The following is a 21143-nucleotide window of genomic DNA, read 5'->3' on the forward strand; positions in this document are numbered from 1 at the left end:
CCATTTCTTTCCTTCCCACCTCCCCCTTCTCTGGCTGGAATCCTCCCTCCTGTAAACAAAGTAAGTTTAAGAAAACTTAAACTTTTGGAGCGAATGCAGCTTTTGTGCTCACAGATGCGGGTTCTGGTGGTTCTTGTGGTCTTACCAATGTACAATAAATTACACGGACTCTTGATGGCATGAATCGCAAAAGCTGCATTCGCTGCAAAAGACTTCAGGCACCTCTGGTCAAGCATTTTCTTGATATGGGCCATGATGACAAAGACCTGAGATTCTGGACTATTGAACGGTTTCAAGGATAGGGGACAAGAGTAGACCATCAACTAAGAAGGAGGGAAATATTCTGGATTTTCACCTTAAGGACATTACAACCACAAGGACTCAAGGAAGAGTGTAATTGGTGGCCTTGGTTGTAATCCTGTTCTTCTATTTTAAAGTACAGTTCTATTGTATTCCTTTTCTGTCATTGTTTTGTCATTGTTTTGATATTTATTTTCATTCTTATATGTAGTTAGTATTATTAGGTTTGTATTAACTATGTTTTAAGCATCATATTAGTCCACTCGGTGCCCTTTTAAGGGAGCATACAGGCCTGCTTGTTCTCTTCTTATGTTCTGATGATCACAGGAGAAATGAATGGGTTTGTGAAGTTCTGGGGAAGGAGGGGATCCTTCTTCAACAAGTGACAGATTCCTCCCAACAGAACAGGAATAGCATTTGTGGACGCCAAACTGCTGTGTTTACAGTGGAAAATGCTGGATATCAGGGTTGAACTCTTAGCCCCCTGACAAAGACACAAGTTCCTGTGCTGTGTGGCTTGGATGGTAGATCAACTTTAGAATGAGACCTGAAAGGTAAAGCGATTGGGAAACGCTGCCCTTGGCCTTGACCTGAGCCGTTTCTTTCCTTCTCTAATCTCTCTTCTCTGCCTGGGATCCTCCCTCCTGCTCCAGGTCCAGGGGATGTTGGCCAGAGCACCCACAAAATTCCCTGAGGCAGAGAAGGCTCCACCGGGAACCACACAGAGGCCGCTGGACAGGTGGATCTTGCAGGAGGGAGACGGAGGACCCTCCTCACTGGGTAAGGATTCGTGGACGTGTTTCCCCATGGTGTCCCTCCCTCAATTACGCCTGAAGTGCATGAGCTGTCTTAATGTTTTTCTTGAGCCTGATTTTGCTGGGGGAGATACTCAGAAAGGAAATGTTGAGTAATGTGGTTCGAGGGTATCAGACCCACTCTGGCCCAGTCTTACGCACTCAACAACTAAGGTTCTCCTCCAGGCTCCTACTCAGAGGGAAGATCAGAGGACGACAACAAGGGAGAGGCCTTCTCTGTGGTGGCCCCCCAACTGTGGAACAATCTCCCCAATTTGGTTCAGATGGCCCCGACATTGTTATCTTTTCAGTGCCAGGTCAAGCAATATGTAATTAATTATCCTGGGTCTGTTTTTTTAGGGTCATAGTTTTAAAACTTGTTATAGTAGTTTTATATGTATGTGTATTTTATATTGTATAGTTTCGCAGTTTTAAATTTTTGGATATTGTTTTTAAGTGCTTCGGCTATGGTATGGTAAACAAATGCAATAAATAAATAAACACTGAAAATAAACAATGAAAACGGGAATAGTTAAGAATGTTAACTTACCTTCTCACCTTCCCACCTTCTTTGCCTTTCTTACAGGGAGCAAAACAACCTGCAGGGGAAGTGAACTGATCCTGGGTGGTCCTTCTGGGCCTCCTTCGCTTGGCGGTGGAGTGGAAGCGGTTTCTGCACAGCCTGGGCAGGTAGGGGAGTCCTGGGGGCCTCCGTCTCCTGCACATCTCTTTGGTCCTGGAAGAACCTGCCCCTTTAGCCTTTGCTCTTTTCCAAGATGGCTGCTAGGAAGGCCATGAAGGTCACTCACAATGCTTTGGCATTCAGAAAGAGGACCTCACCATCCTTGTCTTCATGGATTGCTACATAATGCTTAAAGAGAACATCATTTCTTCTTCTTCTTCTTTCAGGGTCTGGTGACCTTTGAGGAGGTGGCCGTGCATTTCTCGGAGGAGGAGTGGGCTCTGCTGGATCCAGGCCAGAGGACTCTGCACAAAGAAGTCATGGAGGAGAATCGTGGGATCCTAGCCTTTCTGGGTAAGGAATGGGATTTTTCTGGGTAATGCTCCCTCTCTGAGGGAGATCCTGGAAGGTGGAATTTCAGCTCATCTTTCTTTGTGTCAGTGCAGAATATAAATGTCATTGAGTCCGAAGACATGACAAAACATTGAGAAAAGCCCATTGATGGACTTGCTCTGTGGCAGAGATGGCTGCCAACCCATCTTCGTTTGCTGCTATAATTGCATCTGCGTAATATTGAAGGTGTTACAGACATTATCTTAATGGTCTCCATGGAGGAGAGGACAGCTTGCTTTTCATTTTAAGATATAACTAGACATTGTTATCCAGCAAATTTGGAAAACCCTAGAATGGCCATCAGACTGGAAAAAATCAACTTCTATCCCCGTACCAAAAAAGGGAAACACTAAAGAATGTTCAAACTATCGGACAGTGGCATTTATTTCATATGCCAGCAAGGTAATGCTCAAGAACCTGCAAGGTAGACTCCAGCAATTCATGGAGCGAGAATTGCCAGATGTACAAGCTGGGATTAGAAAAGGCAGAGGAACTAGAGAACAAATTGCCAATATCCACTGGATAATGGAGAAAGCCAGGGAGTTCCAGAAAAACATCTGTTTCTGTTTTATTGACTATTCTTCTTATTATTATTATTTACTTATATAGCACCATCAATGTATTCTAAAGCCTTTGACTGTGTGGATCATAACAAACTGTGGCAAGTTCTTGGTGGTATGGGGATACCAAGTCATCTTGTCTGCCTCCTGAGGAATCTGTATAATGAACAAGTAGCAACGGTAAGAACAGACCACGGAACAACAGACTGGTTTAAGATGGGGAAAGGTGTACGGCAGGGTTGTATACTCTCACCTTACCTATTCAACTTGTATGCAGAACACATCATGCGACGTGCTGGGCTTGACGAATCCAAGGCTGGAGTTACAATCGCAGGAAGAAACATTAACAATCTCAGATATGCAGATGACACCACTTTGATGGCTGAAAGCGAGGAGGAGCTGAGGAGCCTTATGACAAAGGTGAAAGAAGAAAGTGCAAAAGCCGGGTTGCAGTTAAACCTCAAAAAAACCAAGGTTATGGCAACCAGCTTGATTGATAACTGGCAAATAGAGGGAGAAAACGTGGAGGCAGTGACAGACTTTGGATTTCTGGGTGCAAAGATTACTGCAGACGCTGACTGCAGCCAGGAAATCAGAAGACGTTTACTTCTTGGGAGGAGAGCAATGACAAATCTTGATAAAATAGTTAAGAGCAGAGACACCACACTGACAACAAAGGTCCGCATAGTTAAAGCAATGGTATTCCCCGTAGTAACCTATGGCTGCGAGAGCTGGACCATAAGGAAGGCTGAGCGAAGGAAGATAGACGCTTTTGAACTGTGGTGTTGGAGGAAAATGCTGAGAGTGCCTTGGACTGCAAGAAGATCAAACCAGTCCATACTCCAGGAAATAAAGCCAGACTGCTCACTTGAGGGAATGGTATTAAAGGCAAAACTGAAGTCCTTTGGCCACATAATGAGAAGACAGGATACCCTGGAGAAGAGGCTGATGCTAGGGAAAGTGGAAGGCAAAAGGAAGAGGGGCCGACCAAGGGCAAGATGGATGGATGATATTCTGGAGGGGACAGACTTGACCTTGGGGGAGCTAGGGTTGGCAACAGCCGACAGAAAGCTCTGGCGTGGGCTGGTCCATGAAGTCACAAAGAGTCGGAAACGACTGAACGAATAAACAACAAGACATTGAAAATAAGCTTTAGGGTTGAATTTCCACTTTCCAGTTCCCAGTTAAATGATCTGCGAGGAGAAAATGGCATATTTTAAGTGTATTTTGTTTTTACAGTATTTTATGTTGTTCATTTATTCTCTCAACTACTTTATATGAGTTATTCCATATAAATGAAAGCACTGTATGGCAGTCTAGTTCTCAGTTCTATTGATCATCGGGATATCTAATATCTTTAGTAGGATCTTCCTCACCAACGATTTTTTTTTTAATCCTGCGAATTAAATCAGCAACCATTTGTTTTGTTCCAAGATTTCAAGACGATTTCTGTGTTTATACTTGCAGGTGATCACAGGGGGAGCAAGAAAAATGAGCCACACCAGAGAAGGAAAACTGAAACTGAAGAGAAGAGGGAAAACGAATCCATTTCTTTTGAAGGATCAGAAGTCTGTGAAACTCCAATACTAGAAGCACCAAGTAAAAAGAACATTCGTAAAAGAAAGAAACAGAGTAAAACTCAGATTATTCATTCTAACAAATATCAAAGGTTTCAATGCTTAGTGTGTGAAAGAAACTTCACTTTCAACTCACAACTTAACTTGCATCAAAGAATTCACACTGGGGAGAAGCCCTATAAATGCTTAGAATGCGGGAAGAGCTTTGCTCAGAGCACACTCCTTAAGCGGCATCAAAGAATTCACACCAGGGAGAAGCCCTATAAATGCTTAGAATGCGGGAAGAGCTTTGTTCAGGGTATACATCTTAAGCAGCATCAAGGAATTCACACTGGAGAGAAGCCCTATAAATGCTTAGAATGCGGGAAGAGCTTTGCTCAGAGCACACTCCTTAAGCGGCATCAAAGAATTCACACCGGGGAGAAGCCCTATAAATGCTTAGAATGCGGGAAGAGCTTTGCTCAGGGTATACATCTTAAGCGGCATCAAGGAATTCACACTGGAGAGAAGCCCTATAAATGCTTAGAATGCGGGAAGAGCTTTACTCTGAGCTCACACCTTAAGCGGCATCAAAGAATTCACACTGGGGAGAAGCCCTATAAATGCTTAGAGTGCGGGAAGAGCTTTGCTCAGGGTATACACCTTAAGCAGCATCAAGGAATTCACACTGGGGAGAAGCCCTATAAATGCTTAGAGTGTGGGAAGAGCTTTGCTCAGGGAATACATCTTAAGAAGCATCAAAGAATTCACACTGGAGAGGAGCCCTATAAATGCTTAGAGTGTGGGAAGACCTTTGCTCAGAGGACAGCCCTTAAGCAGCATCAGGGAATTCACACTGGGGAGGAGCCCTATAAATGCTTACAGTGTGGGAAGAGCTTTACTCAAAGCACAAGCCTTAAGCTGCATCAAAGAATTCATACTGGGGAGAAGCCCTATAAATGCTTAGAGTGCGGGAAGAGCTTTGCTCAAGGTATTCATCTTAAGCAGCATCAAAGAATTCACACAGGGGAGAAGCCCTATAAATGCTTTGAGTGTGGGAAGAGCTTTGCTCAGAAAATACACCTTAAGCAGCATCAAAGAATTCACACTGGGGAGAAGCCCTATAAATGCTTTGAGTGCGGGAAGAGCTTTGCTCACCGCAACAGCCTTAAGCGGCATCAAAGAACACACACTGGGGAGAAGCCCTATAAATGCTTAGAGTGTGGGAAGAGCTTTGGTCAGGGAATACATCTTAAGCAGCATCAAAGAATTCACACTGGAGAGGAGCCCTATAAATGCTTAGAGTGCGGGAAGTCCTTTGCTCAGAGGACAGCCCTTAAGCAGCATCAAAGAATTCACACTGGGGAGAAGCTCTATAAATGCTTTGAGTGTGGGAAGAGCTTTGCTCACAGCAGCAGCCTTAAGCAGCATAAAAGAATTCACAATGGGGAGATTCTCTATAAATGCTTAGAGTGCGGGAAGAGCTTTACTCGCAGCAGCAGCCTTAAGCTGCATCAAAGAATTCACACTGGGGAGAAGCCCTATAAATGCTTTGAGTGTGGGAAGAGCTTTGCTCAGAAAATACACCTTAAGCTGCATCAAAGAATTCACACTGGGGAGGAGCCCTATAAATGCTTACAGTGTGGGAAGAGCTTTACTCAAAGCACAAGCCTTAAGCTGCATCAAAGAATTCACACTGGGGAGAAGCCCTATAAATGCTTAGAGTGCGGGAAGAGCTTTGCTCAAGGTATTCATCTTAAGCAGCATCAAAGAATTCACACTGGGGAGAAGCCCTATAAATGCTTTGAGTGTGGGAAGAGCTTTGCTCAGAAAATGCACCTTAAGCTGCATCAAAGAATTCACACTGGGGAGAAGCCCTATAAATGCTTTGAGTGTGGGAAGAGCTTTGCTCAGAAAATGCACCTTAAGCATCATCAAAGAATTCACACTGGGGAGAAGCCCTATAAATGCTTTGAGTGAGGGAAGAGCTTTGCTCACAGCAGTAGCCTTAAGCCGCATAAAAGCATTCACACTGGGGAGAAGCCCTAGAAACGCTTTGAGTGTCGGAAGATCTTTGCTCTGAGCTCACACCTTAAGCAGCATCAAAGAATTCTGTTAAAGCAGCCCAAAATAGCATTTGCTATTTTTGCAGCCATATCACAGTGTTGGCTCATATTCAGCTTGTGATCTAGAACAATTCCAATGTGGTTCTTGTTTGTAGTATTCCTGAGTCACGTATCCCCCGTCTTGTAAATGTGCATTTGGTTTTCTTTTCGTAGGTGTAGAAGTTGGCATTAATCCCTATTAAATTTCATTCTGTTGTTTTCATATCAGCATTCCAGCCTGTCAAGATTACTTTGAAGTTTGTTTCTGTCTTCCAGGGTATTAGCTATCCCACCCAATTTTGTGTCATCTGCAAACTTGATAAGCGTTCCCTGCACCTCCTTCAACATTTAATAAAAATGTTGAAGAGCACTGGGCCCAAGACTGATCCCTGCGGTACCCCACTCCTTACCTCCCCCCAGATTGAGAAGGTACTGTTGATAAGCATTCTTTGAGTCTGAGTCTGTGGCCAACTATGTATCCATCTAATATTTGTTCCATCTAGCCCACTTTTAGCTCTTTTGTTTATTCGAATATCATGGGTCACTTTGTCAAAAGCTTTGCTGAAGTCAAGATATATGACATCCACAGCATTCCCACAGTCCACAAGGGAGGTTACCCGATCAAACAATGAGGTTAGATTAGTTTGACAGGATTTGTTCTTGACAAATCCCTGTTGACTTCTAGTAATTATTGCATTGTTTTCAAGGTGCTTACAGATTGACTTCTGTAGAATCTGCTCCAGAATTTTCCCAGGGATGGATGTCAGACTGACTGGCCTGCCTTTTCCCAGGTTCCTCCTTTTTGCCCTGGTTAAAGAAGGGACAACGTTAGCTCTCCTCCAGACATACGGCACCTCACCTGTCTTCCATGATTTTGCAAAGATAATAGATGGTGGTTCTGATAGTTCTTCTGCTAGCTCCTTCATTACTCTAGGATGCAGTTCATCAGGCCCTGGAGAGTTGATCTCATTCAAGGAAATTAGGTGTTCCTTGACCATTTGTTTATCAATCTCAGACTGCAATCCTGCCCCCTCAACTTGTGCTTCACTTTTTCCAGAGGGGTCATAGACCCGATTTTGGGAAAAGACTGAGCCAAAGTAGGAATTCAGCACTTCAGGCTTTTCTTTGTCATCTGTTATCAATTACCCATCCTCGTCAAGCAGTTGAACCACCATTTCTTTCCTGTGTGTTTTACTATTCATGTATCTGAAGAAAGCCTTTTTATTGCTTTTAGCATCCCTTACTAATCTCAGCTCATTCTCAGCTTTAGCCTTCCTGATGCCATTTCGGCACTTTTGTGCCATGTCTGTACTCTTCTTTTGTAGCCTGGCCTTCTTTCCACTTCCTGTATGTATCCCTTTTTGTTTTCAGGTCATCTCTAAGCTTTTTGTGGAGCCACATTGGTTTCTTCTGTTGTCTTCTATCTTTTTTTTCTTGTTGGAATGGTTTGTAATTGTGCTGTTAAAATTTCTTTTTAAAAATACTCCCACCCATCTTGGACTCCTTTTCTCATTAGGGTCACTTGCCATGGGACCTTGCTTATCATAATTCTGAGTTTATTAAAATCACCTTTCCTAAAATCCAGAGTATGTGTACAGCTACACTCAGCTTTTGTCTCCTTTATAATCAAGAATTCAAGTACGATGTGGTCACTTTCCCCCAGAGTTCCCGTAACTGCTACTTTATCCACTAAGTCATCCCTATTGATCAATATCAAGTCAAGGATTGCTGATCCTCTAGTTCCTTCCTCCACTTTCTGTAGGAGGAAGTGATCGCCCACACGTTTGGCAGTATTTGTCTCCCAAAAGATATCAGGGTAATTGAAGTCCCCCATCACTACTACATCACACTTCCTTGAAACACTGGCAATTTGTTTCTCAAAAGTTTAGTCCTTGTCTTCTCCTTAATTGGGTGATCAGTAGTAGACTCCAATTATAATTTTCTTTTTAGTCCTCACCACATTTCTTTTAACCCAGATGCTCTAGGTGGGGCTCCCAGTCTGATCCGCCTGTATTTCTGTGCAGGGATAGGTATTTTTAACATATAGTGCAACTCCGCCTCCCTTTCTATTTCTTCTGCTCTTTTTGAACGAGTTACATTCTTCAATTGCTATATTCCAGTCATGGGAGTCATCCCACCAAGTTTCAGTTATACCTATCATGTCGTATTTGCCTTCATGTAATAAAAGTTCAAGTTCATTCTGTTTGTTTCCCACACTCTGGGCATTAGCATATAGGCATCGAAGACCTGTGCTTTATAGTCTGGCTTTGTTCCTATATTGTTTTGTTCAATATTTTGGGGCACTATTGGAGTTGTTCTCTGCGTTAGGATGCATGGGCCTACATCTGTTGTTGCCTTGAAGTTTACGTCTCCCAGCCCCATAAGATTCAGTTTAAAGCCCTCCTGATCAAGTTCTTTATGCTGTGGCCAAGCTTATTCGGGAACTATTTTTGACAAACATGAATTGTATGTTATTTCATAATAATTATGTTAAGGTTTGGAATGAAGTTAAAGGTTTTGCAAGATGGGAAAAGGTTCAACTGTCACTTTTGGGGAGAATTGCAACAATTAAAATGAATGCTTTGCCTAGAATGTTATTTTTGTTTCAAACAATACCCATTGTAACATTGGATTTACCATTTGAGCAGTGACAGAGAGAGAGATCTAAGTTTAAACGGCAAGCAAAAAATCCAAGAGTTAAAATTAAAATATTGCAGGATGCAAAAGAAAGAGGAGGGCTGTGCCTACCGGACCTCAAAGTGTATTTATCGGACTGCTGTTTAATGTGGATGAAAGATTGGCTGTTGATGAAAAATAGGAAACTGTTGGAACTGGAAGGACACGAATTGAGATTTGGATGGCATGGCTATTTGTGGTACGATAAAGCCAAGGTTAACGTAAACCAAGTTTCTGTCATAAAATGCCATTTTGGTTATCGGCCCAGGGGGCTATTCATAGAAGGGAATTGACAAATATGCCTAAATGGTTGACATATAATGATGTATTACAAATGTCACAAGACGAATATCAATTAAAATCAAGGGAGGAACTGCTGAAAGATGGTCATACGTGTTTTGGTATGTACAAATTAGGTTTCCTTGTGCACAAGTCATGGAAAGGTTTAAAATAGACCGAAGAATGGTGGGTTTGAGCAATCAAAATCTGAATTTGAAATGACGTTATGTACAAATGATGAACATGTTATCTCAAAGATACATAAACTTTTATTAAAGTACGAGACAGAGAATGAGCAAGTAAAAGACCATGATAAAATGGGCTCAAAACTTTGGATACAATGTTTCAATGGAACAGTGGGAGAATTTGGGGGGAAGGTTTGAAATTTACATTATGTTCAAGACTTAAAGAGAATTTTTATAAGATGATGTACAGATGGTATATGTCTCCTGTAAAGTTGGCTAAAATGTATAAGAGTCCCTCGGGAAACTGTTGCAAATTAGGAGGAGGAGGAAACTTTTATCATCTTTGGTGGATTTGTAAAAAAGCCAAAGCATTCTGGATACAAATACACCCTTGAATTCAAAAAAATTCTCAAGACTAACATACAAATGAAACGGGAGTCTTCCTACTGGGACTAATGGATAAACAGCTGAAAGAGAAGGGGGGAACTTTATTTCTATATATGACAACGGCAGCGAGACCGTTGTATGCACAAAAATGGGAGAATGAAACACCAACAACGAATGAATGGATGTTGAAGATGTTGGAGTTGGCGGAGATGGCAAAACTCACATCGATAACGAGAGAAAAGTCCACATCCACGTTTATATCTGAATGGAAACCTCTGATAGCATTTTTGCAAGAAACAGAGAGAAATGATGTATTTGTCTGTGGAGATATAGTTAAGATAGAAGAAAGAATTGAATTTGTTTACTGTGTTAAATGTAATGGAGGAACGAGAAAAGATATTTTGCATTTCTGTTATGAAGAAAGCCGAAAGTACATCTTAACCTTAGATGATTTTTTTTATTGTATTTTTGTTTGTGCTCTTTGTAATGTTCTTGTGGTATGGATGTCTGTCATGTTTGAAATAATAAAAAAGAATTATGCTGGGAAGACATGTGGTCTGTGACTTTGGGCAAAAATAAATAGAAGGCAGTAGTTTTTAAATGACTAATATATATAAGGTTCCTGAAAGCACACAACTACCCAAACCACTAGTGAAGAGAGATGATTAACAAGAAACCCATTTATGGTTTGGGTCGTTGTGTGCTTTCCGGCACCTTATATATATTAGTCTGTGCCTTTGGGGACAGTACTGTACGGATGCCACGGGGAAGAATTTATTAAATAGCGCCCGCCTTGCCTTGCCTCACTGGTCACCGCCACTACCGCCACCTCGCCCCGTGATGCTGCTGCCACTACTGCTACCACAGCAGCCTCTCCCACGGGGATTGTCCATCCGGGGGCAATATTCCCCAGCCAGGCTAATGGCGAATGCGATCTGTGCACTTTCCTGGAGTCCAGAAAACGGGCAGCCTGCTCCCCCACGCCCCCCACGCTTTCCCCAGAGGTTTAAAATAAATTGAAAATTCCCCCCAGAGTCCCCTAGAGGATATGGAAACCCGGAGATTCTGGGGGAAACCGGCCAGAGCTGCACTCCTGGAACAATCCTCATGGCCATGGGGACTCACAGCGTCAGGCAAAGTTTATTCCTCCCAGATCAGCAGGCAAGTGCTTAAGCCAGGACTACTCAGACAGCTTTGGAAGGTGCTGGCTCCAGGGAAAGTTCTTTCCCCACAGTCGGACATGCTGTGGGGACTTTTGTTCCACATTTTCAGCACTCCATGCTTGTGTCAATTTTCTATGGGTCATCAAGGTTGATTGATGAAATATTCTACTCCAATTGTATTCGTTCTTCTGGGAGTCTTTTAAAACCAAGGGCTCTGCTCTACTGAAAGGTGTTACTATTAGAATTTACTGGACTCTTCCTCATGTGTGACCTTCAAAGCGATTTCAAGCCTTTGCTATGATGGACGCTCACTGCACAGTTTGAGCACTGATGGAGCTTCTGCCTGCATGAATTGTTTGATGTGATTTAAGGTGTATTGCATTGACTGAAGTTCGTTCCGCACTCTGAGCATTGAAGGGGCTTCTCCCCTGTATGCCTACTTTGATGGGATGGAAGACTTGCACAATAACTGAAAATCTTTCCACGAGCATTTATATGGCCTCTCCCCAGTGTGGATTCCTCCATGGGTTTGAAAGTGCAAACTGTGAGTGAACCTCTTTTCATGCTCCATTACTGAAGGTGAGAAATTTCTGCTTCACTCTTGGTTACCACCTTTCAATAGGAAGGCCGTTCCAATCCTTCCAGTGTTTTACTATCAACCATCTTGCCGCTGACGATGAGAGGCTCACTAGCTTTTTTCTTTGCAGCTCACCATCGAATCCCATATATAAATCTTACAAGGTTAAATCTGGAGATGGCTGATCCCATTGCCCATGACCAAACTATTCTCTTAAAACACTGATTTTCAAAATCAATTTACCTTAGGGCAGGCTCACCACATATGTTCTAATTTTTATTTTTTATTTAAAGCATTTTTATAGCGCCGCCTCACCATTTCTGGCACTGTGGCGCTTTCCAATAACGTATGAAAGAATTCCATTAAACTCCTCAACATATGCTTATATGTCCCTTCTCTACACTCCGGGGATTGTACACCACCTCCATACAAGTTTATAATAATTCTCCTTTATTCTTACTGACATATTTCTCAACACTTTCTGTCTCCACTGTCCTTCCCAACTCTGCTGTCCTATCTGTATCTTCAAATCAGTCTCCCAAACCACTTTCCCTACACTATCCAACACTCCTTTCTCAGCTAGTATAATATATAGTTGACTCATTAACCCTTTAGTCCCTATATTTTGTCCCTTATCGATTTCTTTTTTCCAATTAATTTCTCAAATTTCGTCATCTCTCCACACTCTCCATTTTCTTTTACCCAATTTTTAGTCCATTGTTCCAATTGCCCATAATTTAACCACGTTAATTTTATATCTTTTAAAACCTCCTCCAACCTCTCTCTTGTATTCATCCCTCTTAGCCATTCTCTTAATTTCATTTTATTTTTTTCTATTAAAACTTTACTTAATCTATTCTTTAGATCTTCAGGAAAATTCTTTAACATTATCACCGGTGTTAAGGAGGTGCTGCTTGAAAGCAGTTCCTTTTTATATTTATTCCAAAGTTCCCAATGGAACTTCAAAAACTGATTATCTAAATCATTAACCCATTTTCCTTTCCCTTTTTCCTTAAAAAATACATCCTGCAATTTTAATTCTATATTATTATTATTATTATTTATTTATTTATTTATTTATATAGCACCATTAATGTACATGGTGCTGTACATAGTAAAACAATAAATATATTACCTGTTGTTTTTTCCTCCATCCAATCTAAATCCCCTACCCCTAAAATTGCTTCAACAATATGTCTTAACCTGTTTCCTACATAATAAGACTTAAGGTTTGGGAGACCCAATCCTCCCTTTCTTTGGCTTAAATACCATTTACTTTTATTAATCCTTTTTTCTTCTCAGCATTACAATAATTATTTATAAGATTCTGCCAACTTTTTAACTCTAAATCTGAAATTCTTATTGGTAACATCCTAAAGATAAAATTAATCTTAGGTAAAATTTTCATCTTTATTAAAGCTATTCTTCCAAACCATGAAAGGTTCAGTCTCTTATACTTCTTTAACTTTTCTACTATTACTTTTTTCAGTCCATTTAAATTCTCACTTTCCAAATCTTCTAAATTTTTAGTAATTATACTTCCAAATTGGCAAGACACTTATTGTACATTTTCAAAAGACACCTTAAACCCTGCTGGTTAAGGCTTTTTGGTTAAGCTGCATGGTTTGAGTGTCGTGTCCGATGCAGTTTACTAAGCCTTGGTCACTTCCTAACCCGCCAGACTGTCTGCAGCGTACTTAGAGGTTCTAACCTTAGCTTAAAGTGTTGTGTGTGGCAGCACAGCTTATGGTTAGTGCTAACCCCAGAGAACCACATTCTAACTAGCCACAGTCCCTGGTATGTCGTCCGAACACGCACACTGAAACTCCCTCCCCCTTTATCCCTTCCATGTGAATCCACTGTTTAGAAACATCGTCTTCCATCGAGGGATTTCTATGGTGGGGTGGGGGTGGGGTCTCAGAATAACCTGCCAAGTCCAGGGATGCCCCACCCACCCTTCTCATATTGCTACATTTAATTGATTCTGCCAATGTTGTGGTGGGCTTTCAGTGATCCAAACCGGCAACGTTTGAAATAGAAATAAATGCTTTTGGCACCAACATCATTTGAATGGCTACTGAACACTCCTTAAGGCCTAACTGTTGCTTCTTCCACTTCCTAGGGGTTTTTGAGTAGCGCCCCTTGCTTGCTGATGAAAACGTCAACTTGAGCATCGGTTTCCACCCTCTGAGTAAATTTTCTACATTCTAAGCACCTATAGGGCTTCTCCCCTGTGTGAGTGCTTTGATGTCGTTTGAAGTGTGCACTCTGAGCGCAGTTCTTTCTGCGCTCTGAGCCCTTATAGGCCTTCTCCCCAATTTGTATTCTATGAGGCCACTTCAGATGTGTCCTGCAAGCAAAGCCCTTTCCGCATTCTAGGGCTTCTCCCCTGTGTGAATTCTTTGGTCATCCCACAGGGCAACCAGGGCAGTTCTGTTCCAAAACCAGGCCTGAAGCCCGATGGAACAGGATCTAGATAACCCAACCAGTCACACACATCTCGGCTAGCTTTTATTAGCCAGGAGGGACAGGGATCGAGAGGGCAAGGGGTTGGCTGCATGGCTGCAAGCACCTTGTCCACATCCTCAGTCTGCAACAACTGGAACTGATCCCACAAAACCGGGCAGACGGAGGCATCGGACACATTCTGTCCTCAAAGTGCAATGCAAAAAGTTCGCAGTGGGTCCTTGACTGGGCCAGGGCCCCATTTGCTGGAGAGGATGTGAACACCCCACGGACCACCCAGAAGAGCTCCGTTGGACGGCTACTCAAGGATGCAACAGAGGCCTGGGAGCAACACCCGCTCAGACGTGGAGCTTCAGCCCTTCAGGGACTTCTGCTACCAGGAGGCCGTGGGGCCCCAAGGGGTTTGCAGCCATCTCCACCACCTTTGCTGCCAGTGGCTGAAGCCAGAAAAGACTTCTGCTGCATCAATTGGACATTGTCTTACTTCATAGAATCATAGAATAGTAGAGTTGGAAGGGCCTACAAGGCTATTGAGTCCAACCCCCTGCTCAATGCAGGAATCCACCCTAAAGCATCCCTGACAGATGGTTGTCCAGCTGCCTCTTGAAGGTCTCTAGTGTGGGAGAGCCCACCACCTCCCTAGGTAACTGGTTCCATTGTTGTACTGCTTTTTACAGTCAGGAAGTTTTTCCTGAGGTCCAGCTGGAATCTGGCTTGCTTTAACATCAGCCTGTTATTCCGTGTCCTGCACTCTGGGATGATCGAGAAGAGATCCTGGCCCTCCTCTGTGTGGCAACCTTTTAAGTATTTAAAGAGTGCTGTCATGTCTCCCCTCAGACTTCTCTTCTTCAGGCTAAACATGCCCAGTTCTTTCAGTCTCTCTTCATAGGGCTTTGTTTCCAGACCCCTGATCATCCTGGTTGCCCTCCTCTGAACACGCTCCAGCTTGTCTGCATCCTTCTTGAATTGTGGAGCCCAGAACTTGATGCAATACTCTAGATGAGGCCTAACCAGGGCCGAATAGAGAGGAACCAGGACCTCACGTGATTTGGAAGCGATACTTCTATTAATGCAGCCCAAAATAGCATTTGCCTTTCTTGCAGCCATATCGCACTGTTGGCTCCTATTCAGCTTGCGATCTACAACAATTCCAAGATCCTTCTCATTTGTAGTATTGCTGAGCCAAGTATCCCCCATCTTGTAACTGTGCCTTTGGTTTCTATTTGCTAAATGTAGAACTTGGCATTTATCCCTATTAAATTTCATTCTGTTGTTTTCAGTCCAGCACTCCAGCCTATCCAGATCACTTTGAAGTTTGTTTCTGTCTTCCAGGGTATTAGCTATCCCACCCAATTAGGTGTCATCTGCAAATTTGATCAGCGTTCCCTGCACCCCCTCGTCCAAATCATTAATAAAAATGTTGAAGAGCACTGGGCCATGGACTGAGCCCTGCGGCACCCCACTCGTTGCCTCTCCCCAGATTGAGAAGGTTCCATTGATAAGTACTCTTTGAGTCCGATTCTGTAGCCAACTGTGAATCCACCTAATAGTTGTTCCATCTAGCTCACTTTTTGCTCTTTTGTTAATCACAATATCATGGGGCACTTTGTCAAAAGCTTTGCTGAAGTCAAGATATATGACGTCCACAGCATTCCCACAGTCCACAAGTAAGTAAGTAAGTAAAGAAAGTTTATTTGTGTAGCTGAGGCTATTACAAACATATATATAATCAAATAAAACAGAATCGTCAAATATATTACAAATATATAAGATTACATTACAAGGGAGGTTACCCGATCAAAAAAATGAGATCAAATTAGTCTGACAGGACTTGTTCCTGACAAATCCATGTTGGCTTCTAGCGATCACCGAATTGATTTCAAGGTATTTACAGATTGACTTCTTTATAATCTGCTCCAGAATTTTCCCAGGGATGGATGTCAGATTGACTGGTCTGTAGTTCCCAGGTTCCTCCTTTTTGCCCTTTTCGAAGATAGGGACAACGTTAGCCCTCCTCCTGTCGTCTGGCACCTCACCCATTTTCCATGATTTTGCAAAGATATTAGACAAAGGTTCTGAGAGTTCTTATCCCAGGGCTTAATTCTCAGCCCCCTGACAAAGACACAAGTTCCTGTGTTGTGTGGCTTTGATGGTAGATCAACTTTGTGAACCGCCCAGAGAGCTCCAGCTATTGGGCGGTATTTAAATGTAATAAATAAATAAATAAATAAATAAAAAAACTTTAGAATGAGACCTGGAAGTCAAACCGATTGGGAAATGCTGCCCTTGGCCCTGACCTGACCCATTTCATTCCTTCCCACCTCCCCCTTCTCTGTCTGGGATCCTTCCTCCTGTAAACAAAGTAAGTTTAAGAAAACTTACACTTTTGGAGCGAATGCAGCTTTTGTGCTCACAGATGCGGGTTCTGATGCTTCTTGTGGTCATACTATGTACAATAAATTACATGGACTCTTGATGGCATGAATCGCAAAAGCTGCATTCGCTGCAAAAGACTTCAGCCACGTCTGGACAAGCATTTTCTTGATATGGGCCATGATGACAAAGACCTGAGATTCTGGATTATTGAAAGGATTGGAGGATATGGGACAAGAATAGACCATCAACTATGAAGGAGGGAAATATTCTGGATTTTCATCTTAAGGACATTACAACCACAAGGACTCAAGGAAGAGTGTAATTGGAGGCCTTGGTTGCAATCCTGTTCTTCTTTTTTAAAGTACAGCTCTATTGCATTCCTTTTCTGTCATTTCTTGTCATTGTTTTGACATATATTTTCATTCTTATATGTAGTTAGTATTATTAGATTTGTATTAACTATGTTTTAAGCATCATATTAGTCCACTCAGTCCCTTTTAAGGGAGCATACAGGCTTGTGCTCTTCTTATGTTCTGATGATCACAGGAGAAATGAATGGATTTGTGAAGTTCTGGGGAAGGAGGGGATCCTTCTTCAACAAGTGTCAGAGTCCTCCCAACAGAACAGGAATAGCATTTGTAGACACCCAAACTCCCAGTGTCTACAGTGGAAAATGCTGGATATCAGGGTTGAACTCTTAGCCCCCTGACAAAGACACAAGTTCCTGTGCTGTGTGGCTTGGATGGTAGATCAACTTTAGAATGGGACCTGAAAGAATCATAGAATCATAGAATAGCAGAGTTGGAAGGGGCCTACAAGGCCATCGAGTCCAACCCCCTGCTCAATGCAGGAATCCACCCTAAAGCATCCCTGACAGATGGTTGTCCAGCTGCCTCTTGAATGCCTTTGGTGTGGGAGAGCCCACAACCTCCCTAGGTCACTGATTCCACCGTTGCACTGCTCTAACAGTTAGGAAGATTTTCCTGATGTCTGGCTTCCTTTAACTTGAGCCCGTTATTCCGTGTCCTGCACTCTGGGAGGATCGAGAAGACATCCTGGCCCTCCTCTGTGTAACAACCTTTTAAGTATTTGAAGAGTGCTATCATGTCTCCCCTCAATCTTCTCTTCTCCAGGTTCAAGTGAAAGGTAAAGCGATTGGGAAACGCTGCCCTTGGCCTTGACCTGAGCCGTTTCTTTCTTTCTCTAATCCCTCTTCTCTGCCTGGGATCCTCCCTCCTGCTCCAGGTCCAGGGGATGTTGGCCAGAGCACCCACAGATTTCCCTGAGGCAGAGAAGGCTCCACTGGGCATTACACAGAGGCCTCTGGAGAGGTGGATCTTGCAGGAGGGAGACGGAGGACCCTCCTCACTGGGTAAGGATTCGTGGACGTATTTCCCCATGGTGTCCCTCCCTCAATTATGCCTGAAGTGCATGAGCTGTCTTAATGTTCTCCTTGAGCCTGATTTTGCTGGGGGAGATACTCAGAAAGGAAATGTTTAGTAATGTGGTTTGAGGGTATCAGACTCACTCTGGCCCGGTGTTACGCACTCAACAACTAAGGTCCTCCTCCAGGCGCCTACTCAGAGGGAACATCAGAGGACGACAACAAGGAAGAGTGGTGGCCCCCCAACTGTGGAACTATCGCACTGACATTGTTATCTTTTCAGCGCCACATCAAGCAATATGTAATTAGCAATATGTAATTAATTAGCCTGGGTCTGTTTTTTTAGGCTCATAGTTTTAAAACTTGTTATAGTAGTTTTATATGTATGTGTTTATTGTATGTTTTCGCAGTTTTAAATATTTGGATATTGTTTTTAAGTGCTTTGGCTATGGTGTGGTAAAGAAATGCAATAAATAAATAAACACTGAAAATAAACAATGAAAATGGGAATAGTTAAGAATGTGAACTTACCTTCTCACCTTCCCACCTTCTTTGCCTTCCTCACAGGGAGCAAAGCAACCTGCAGGGGAAGTGAACTGATCCTGGGGGGTCCTTCTGGGCCTCGTTCGCTTGGCGGTGGAGTGGAAGCGGTTTCTGCACAGCCTGGACAGGTAGGGGAGTCCTGGGGGCCTCCGTCTCCTGCACATCTCTTTGGTCCTGGAAGAACCTGCCCCTTTAGCCTTTGCTCTTCTCCATGATGGCTGCTAGGAAGGCCTTGAAGGTCACTCACAATGCTTTGGCATTCAGAAAGAGGACCTCACCATCCTTGTCTTCATGGATTGCTACATAATGCTTAAAGAGAACGTCATTTCTTCTTCTTCTTTCAGGGTCTGGTGACCTTTGAGGAGGTGGCCGTGCATTTCTCGGAGGAGGAGTGGGCTCTGCTGGACCCAGGCCAGAGGACTCTGCACAAAGAAGTCATGGAGGAGAATCGTGGGATCCTTTCCTCTCTGGGTAAGGAATGGAATTCCTATGGGTAAGGCTCCCTCTCTGCCTTCTTGCCAGATCCTGGAAGGTGGAATTTCAGCTCATCTTTCTTTGTGTCCGTGCAGACTCTGAAGACCTGACAAAACATTGAGAAAAGCCCATTGATGGACTTGCTCTGTGGCAGAGATGGCTGCCAACCCATCTTACTTTGCTGATATAATAGCATCTGCGTAATATTGAAGATGTTACAGATATTATCTTAATGGTCTCCATGGAGGAGAGGAGAGTTCAGCCTTTTCAGAAGACAGCTCTGGACAGCTTGCTTTTCATTTTAAGATATAACTAAACATTGAAAATAACTATTAGGGTTGAATTCTCACTTGCCAGTTCCCAGTTAAATGTTCAGCTAGGAGGAAATGGCAGATTTTAGGTGTATTTTATTTTTACACATTTTATGTTGTTCATTTATTTTCTCAACTACTTTATATGAGTTACTCCATATAAATGAAAGCACTGTATGGCAGTCTAGTTCTCAGTTCTATTGACCATCGGGATATCTAATATCTTTAGAAGGATCTGCCTCACCAATGATTTTTTTAAAATTTTATCCTGTGAATTAAATCAGCAACCATTTGTTTTGTTCCAAGATTTCAAGATGATTTCTGTGTTTATACTTGCAGGTGATCACAGGGAGAGCAAGAAAAATGGCCCACACCAGAGAAGGAAGACTGAAACTGAAGAGAAGAGGGAAAACGAATCCATGTCTTTTGAAGGATCAGAAGTCTGTGAAACTCCAATACTGGAAGCACCAAGTAAAAAGAACATTTGTAAAAGGAAGAAACAGAGTAAAACTCAGAAGATTCATTCTAACAAATATCAAAGGTTTCAATACTTAGTGTGTGAAAGAAACTTCACTTTCAACTCACAACTTAACTTGCATCAAAGAATTCACACTGGGGAGAAGCCCTATAAATGCTTTGAGTGTGGGAAGAGCTTTGCTCTCAGCTCACACCTTAAGCAGCATCAAAGAATTCACACTGGGGAGAAGCCCTATAAATGCATAGAGTGTGGGAAGGGCTTTGTTGGGAGCTCACACCTAAAGCTGCATCAAAGAATTCACACTGGGGAGAAGCCCTATAAATGTTTAGGGTGCGGGAAGAGCTATGGCCAGGGTATACATCTTAAGCAGCATCAAAGATTTCACACTGGGGAGAAGCCCTATAAATGCTTTGAGTGTGGGCAGACCTTTGTTGGGAGCTCACACCTAAAGCTGCATCAAAGAATTCACACTGGGGAGAAGCCCTATAAATGCTTTGAGTGTGGGCAGACCTTTGTTGTCAGCTCACACCTACATCTGCATCAAAGAATTCACACTGGGGAGAAGCCCTATAAATGCTTAGAATGCGGGAAGAGCTTTGCTCAGAACACACACCTTAAGCAGCATCAAAGAATTCACACTGGGGAGAAGCCGTATAAATGCTTTGAGTGCGGAAAGAGCTTTGCTCACAGCAGCAGCCTTAAGCAGCATAAAAGAATTCACACTGGGGAGAAGCCCTATAAATGCTTTGAGTGCGGGAAGAGCTTTGCTCACAGCAGCAGCCTTAAGCAGCATAAAAGAATTCACACTGGGGAGAAGCCCTATAAATGCTTTGAGTGCGGGAAGAGCTTTGCTGACAGCAACACCCTTAAGCAGCATCAAAGAATTCACACTGGGGAGAAGCGCTATAAATGCTTTGAGTGCGGGAAGAGCTTTGCTGACAGCAACACCCTTAAGCGGCATCAAAGAATTCACACTGGGGAGAAGCGCTATAAATGCTTTGAGTGCGGGAGGAGCTTTGCTGACAGCAGCACCCTTAAGCAGCATCAAAGAATTCACACCGGGGAGAAGCCCTAGAAATGCTTTGAGTTTCGGAAAATCTTTGCTCTGAGCTCATACCTTAAGCAGCATCAAAGAATTCTGTTAAACAATCCCAAAATAGCATTTGCTTTTTTTGCAGCCATATCACAGTGTTGGCTCATATTCAGCTTGTGATCTAGAACATTTCCAAGGTGGTTCTTGTTTGTAGTATTGCTGAGTCATGTATTTGGTTTCCTTTTCCTAGGTGTAGAAGTTGGTATTAATCCCTATTAAATTTCATTCTGTTGTTTTCATATCAGCACTCCAGCCTATCAAGATCACTTTGAAGTTTGTTTCTCTCTTCCAGGGTATTAGCTATCCCACCCAATTTGGTGTCATCTGCAAACTTGATAAGCGTTCCCTGCACCTTCTTCAA

The 21143-nt window shown here is 42.8% G+C and overlaps 1 protein-coding gene across 1 annotated transcript in view; it reads left to right on the top strand.

Annotated features, from left to right (window-relative positions):
* The window catches only part of LOC134395749 (uncharacterized), a gene marked incomplete at its 5' end in the record, with an annotated part of 243620 nt that overhangs the window by 23263 nt on the left and 199214 nt on the right, over nt 1-21143 (top strand). Inside the window, 2 exon segments of the mRNA XM_063121911.1 lie at nt 4473-6399; nt 19816-20775. Of these exon segments, the coding sequence (XP_062977981.1) occupies nt 4473-6399; nt 19816-20775 (2887 nt within the window).

This window comes from Elgaria multicarinata, chromosome 3 (assembly GCF_023053635.1).
Source record: "Elgaria multicarinata webbii isolate HBS135686 ecotype San Diego chromosome 3, rElgMul1.1.pri, whole genome shotgun sequence".
In the NCBI taxonomy this organism is placed as follows: domain Eukaryota; kingdom Metazoa; phylum Chordata; class Lepidosauria; order Squamata; family Anguidae; genus Elgaria; species Elgaria multicarinata.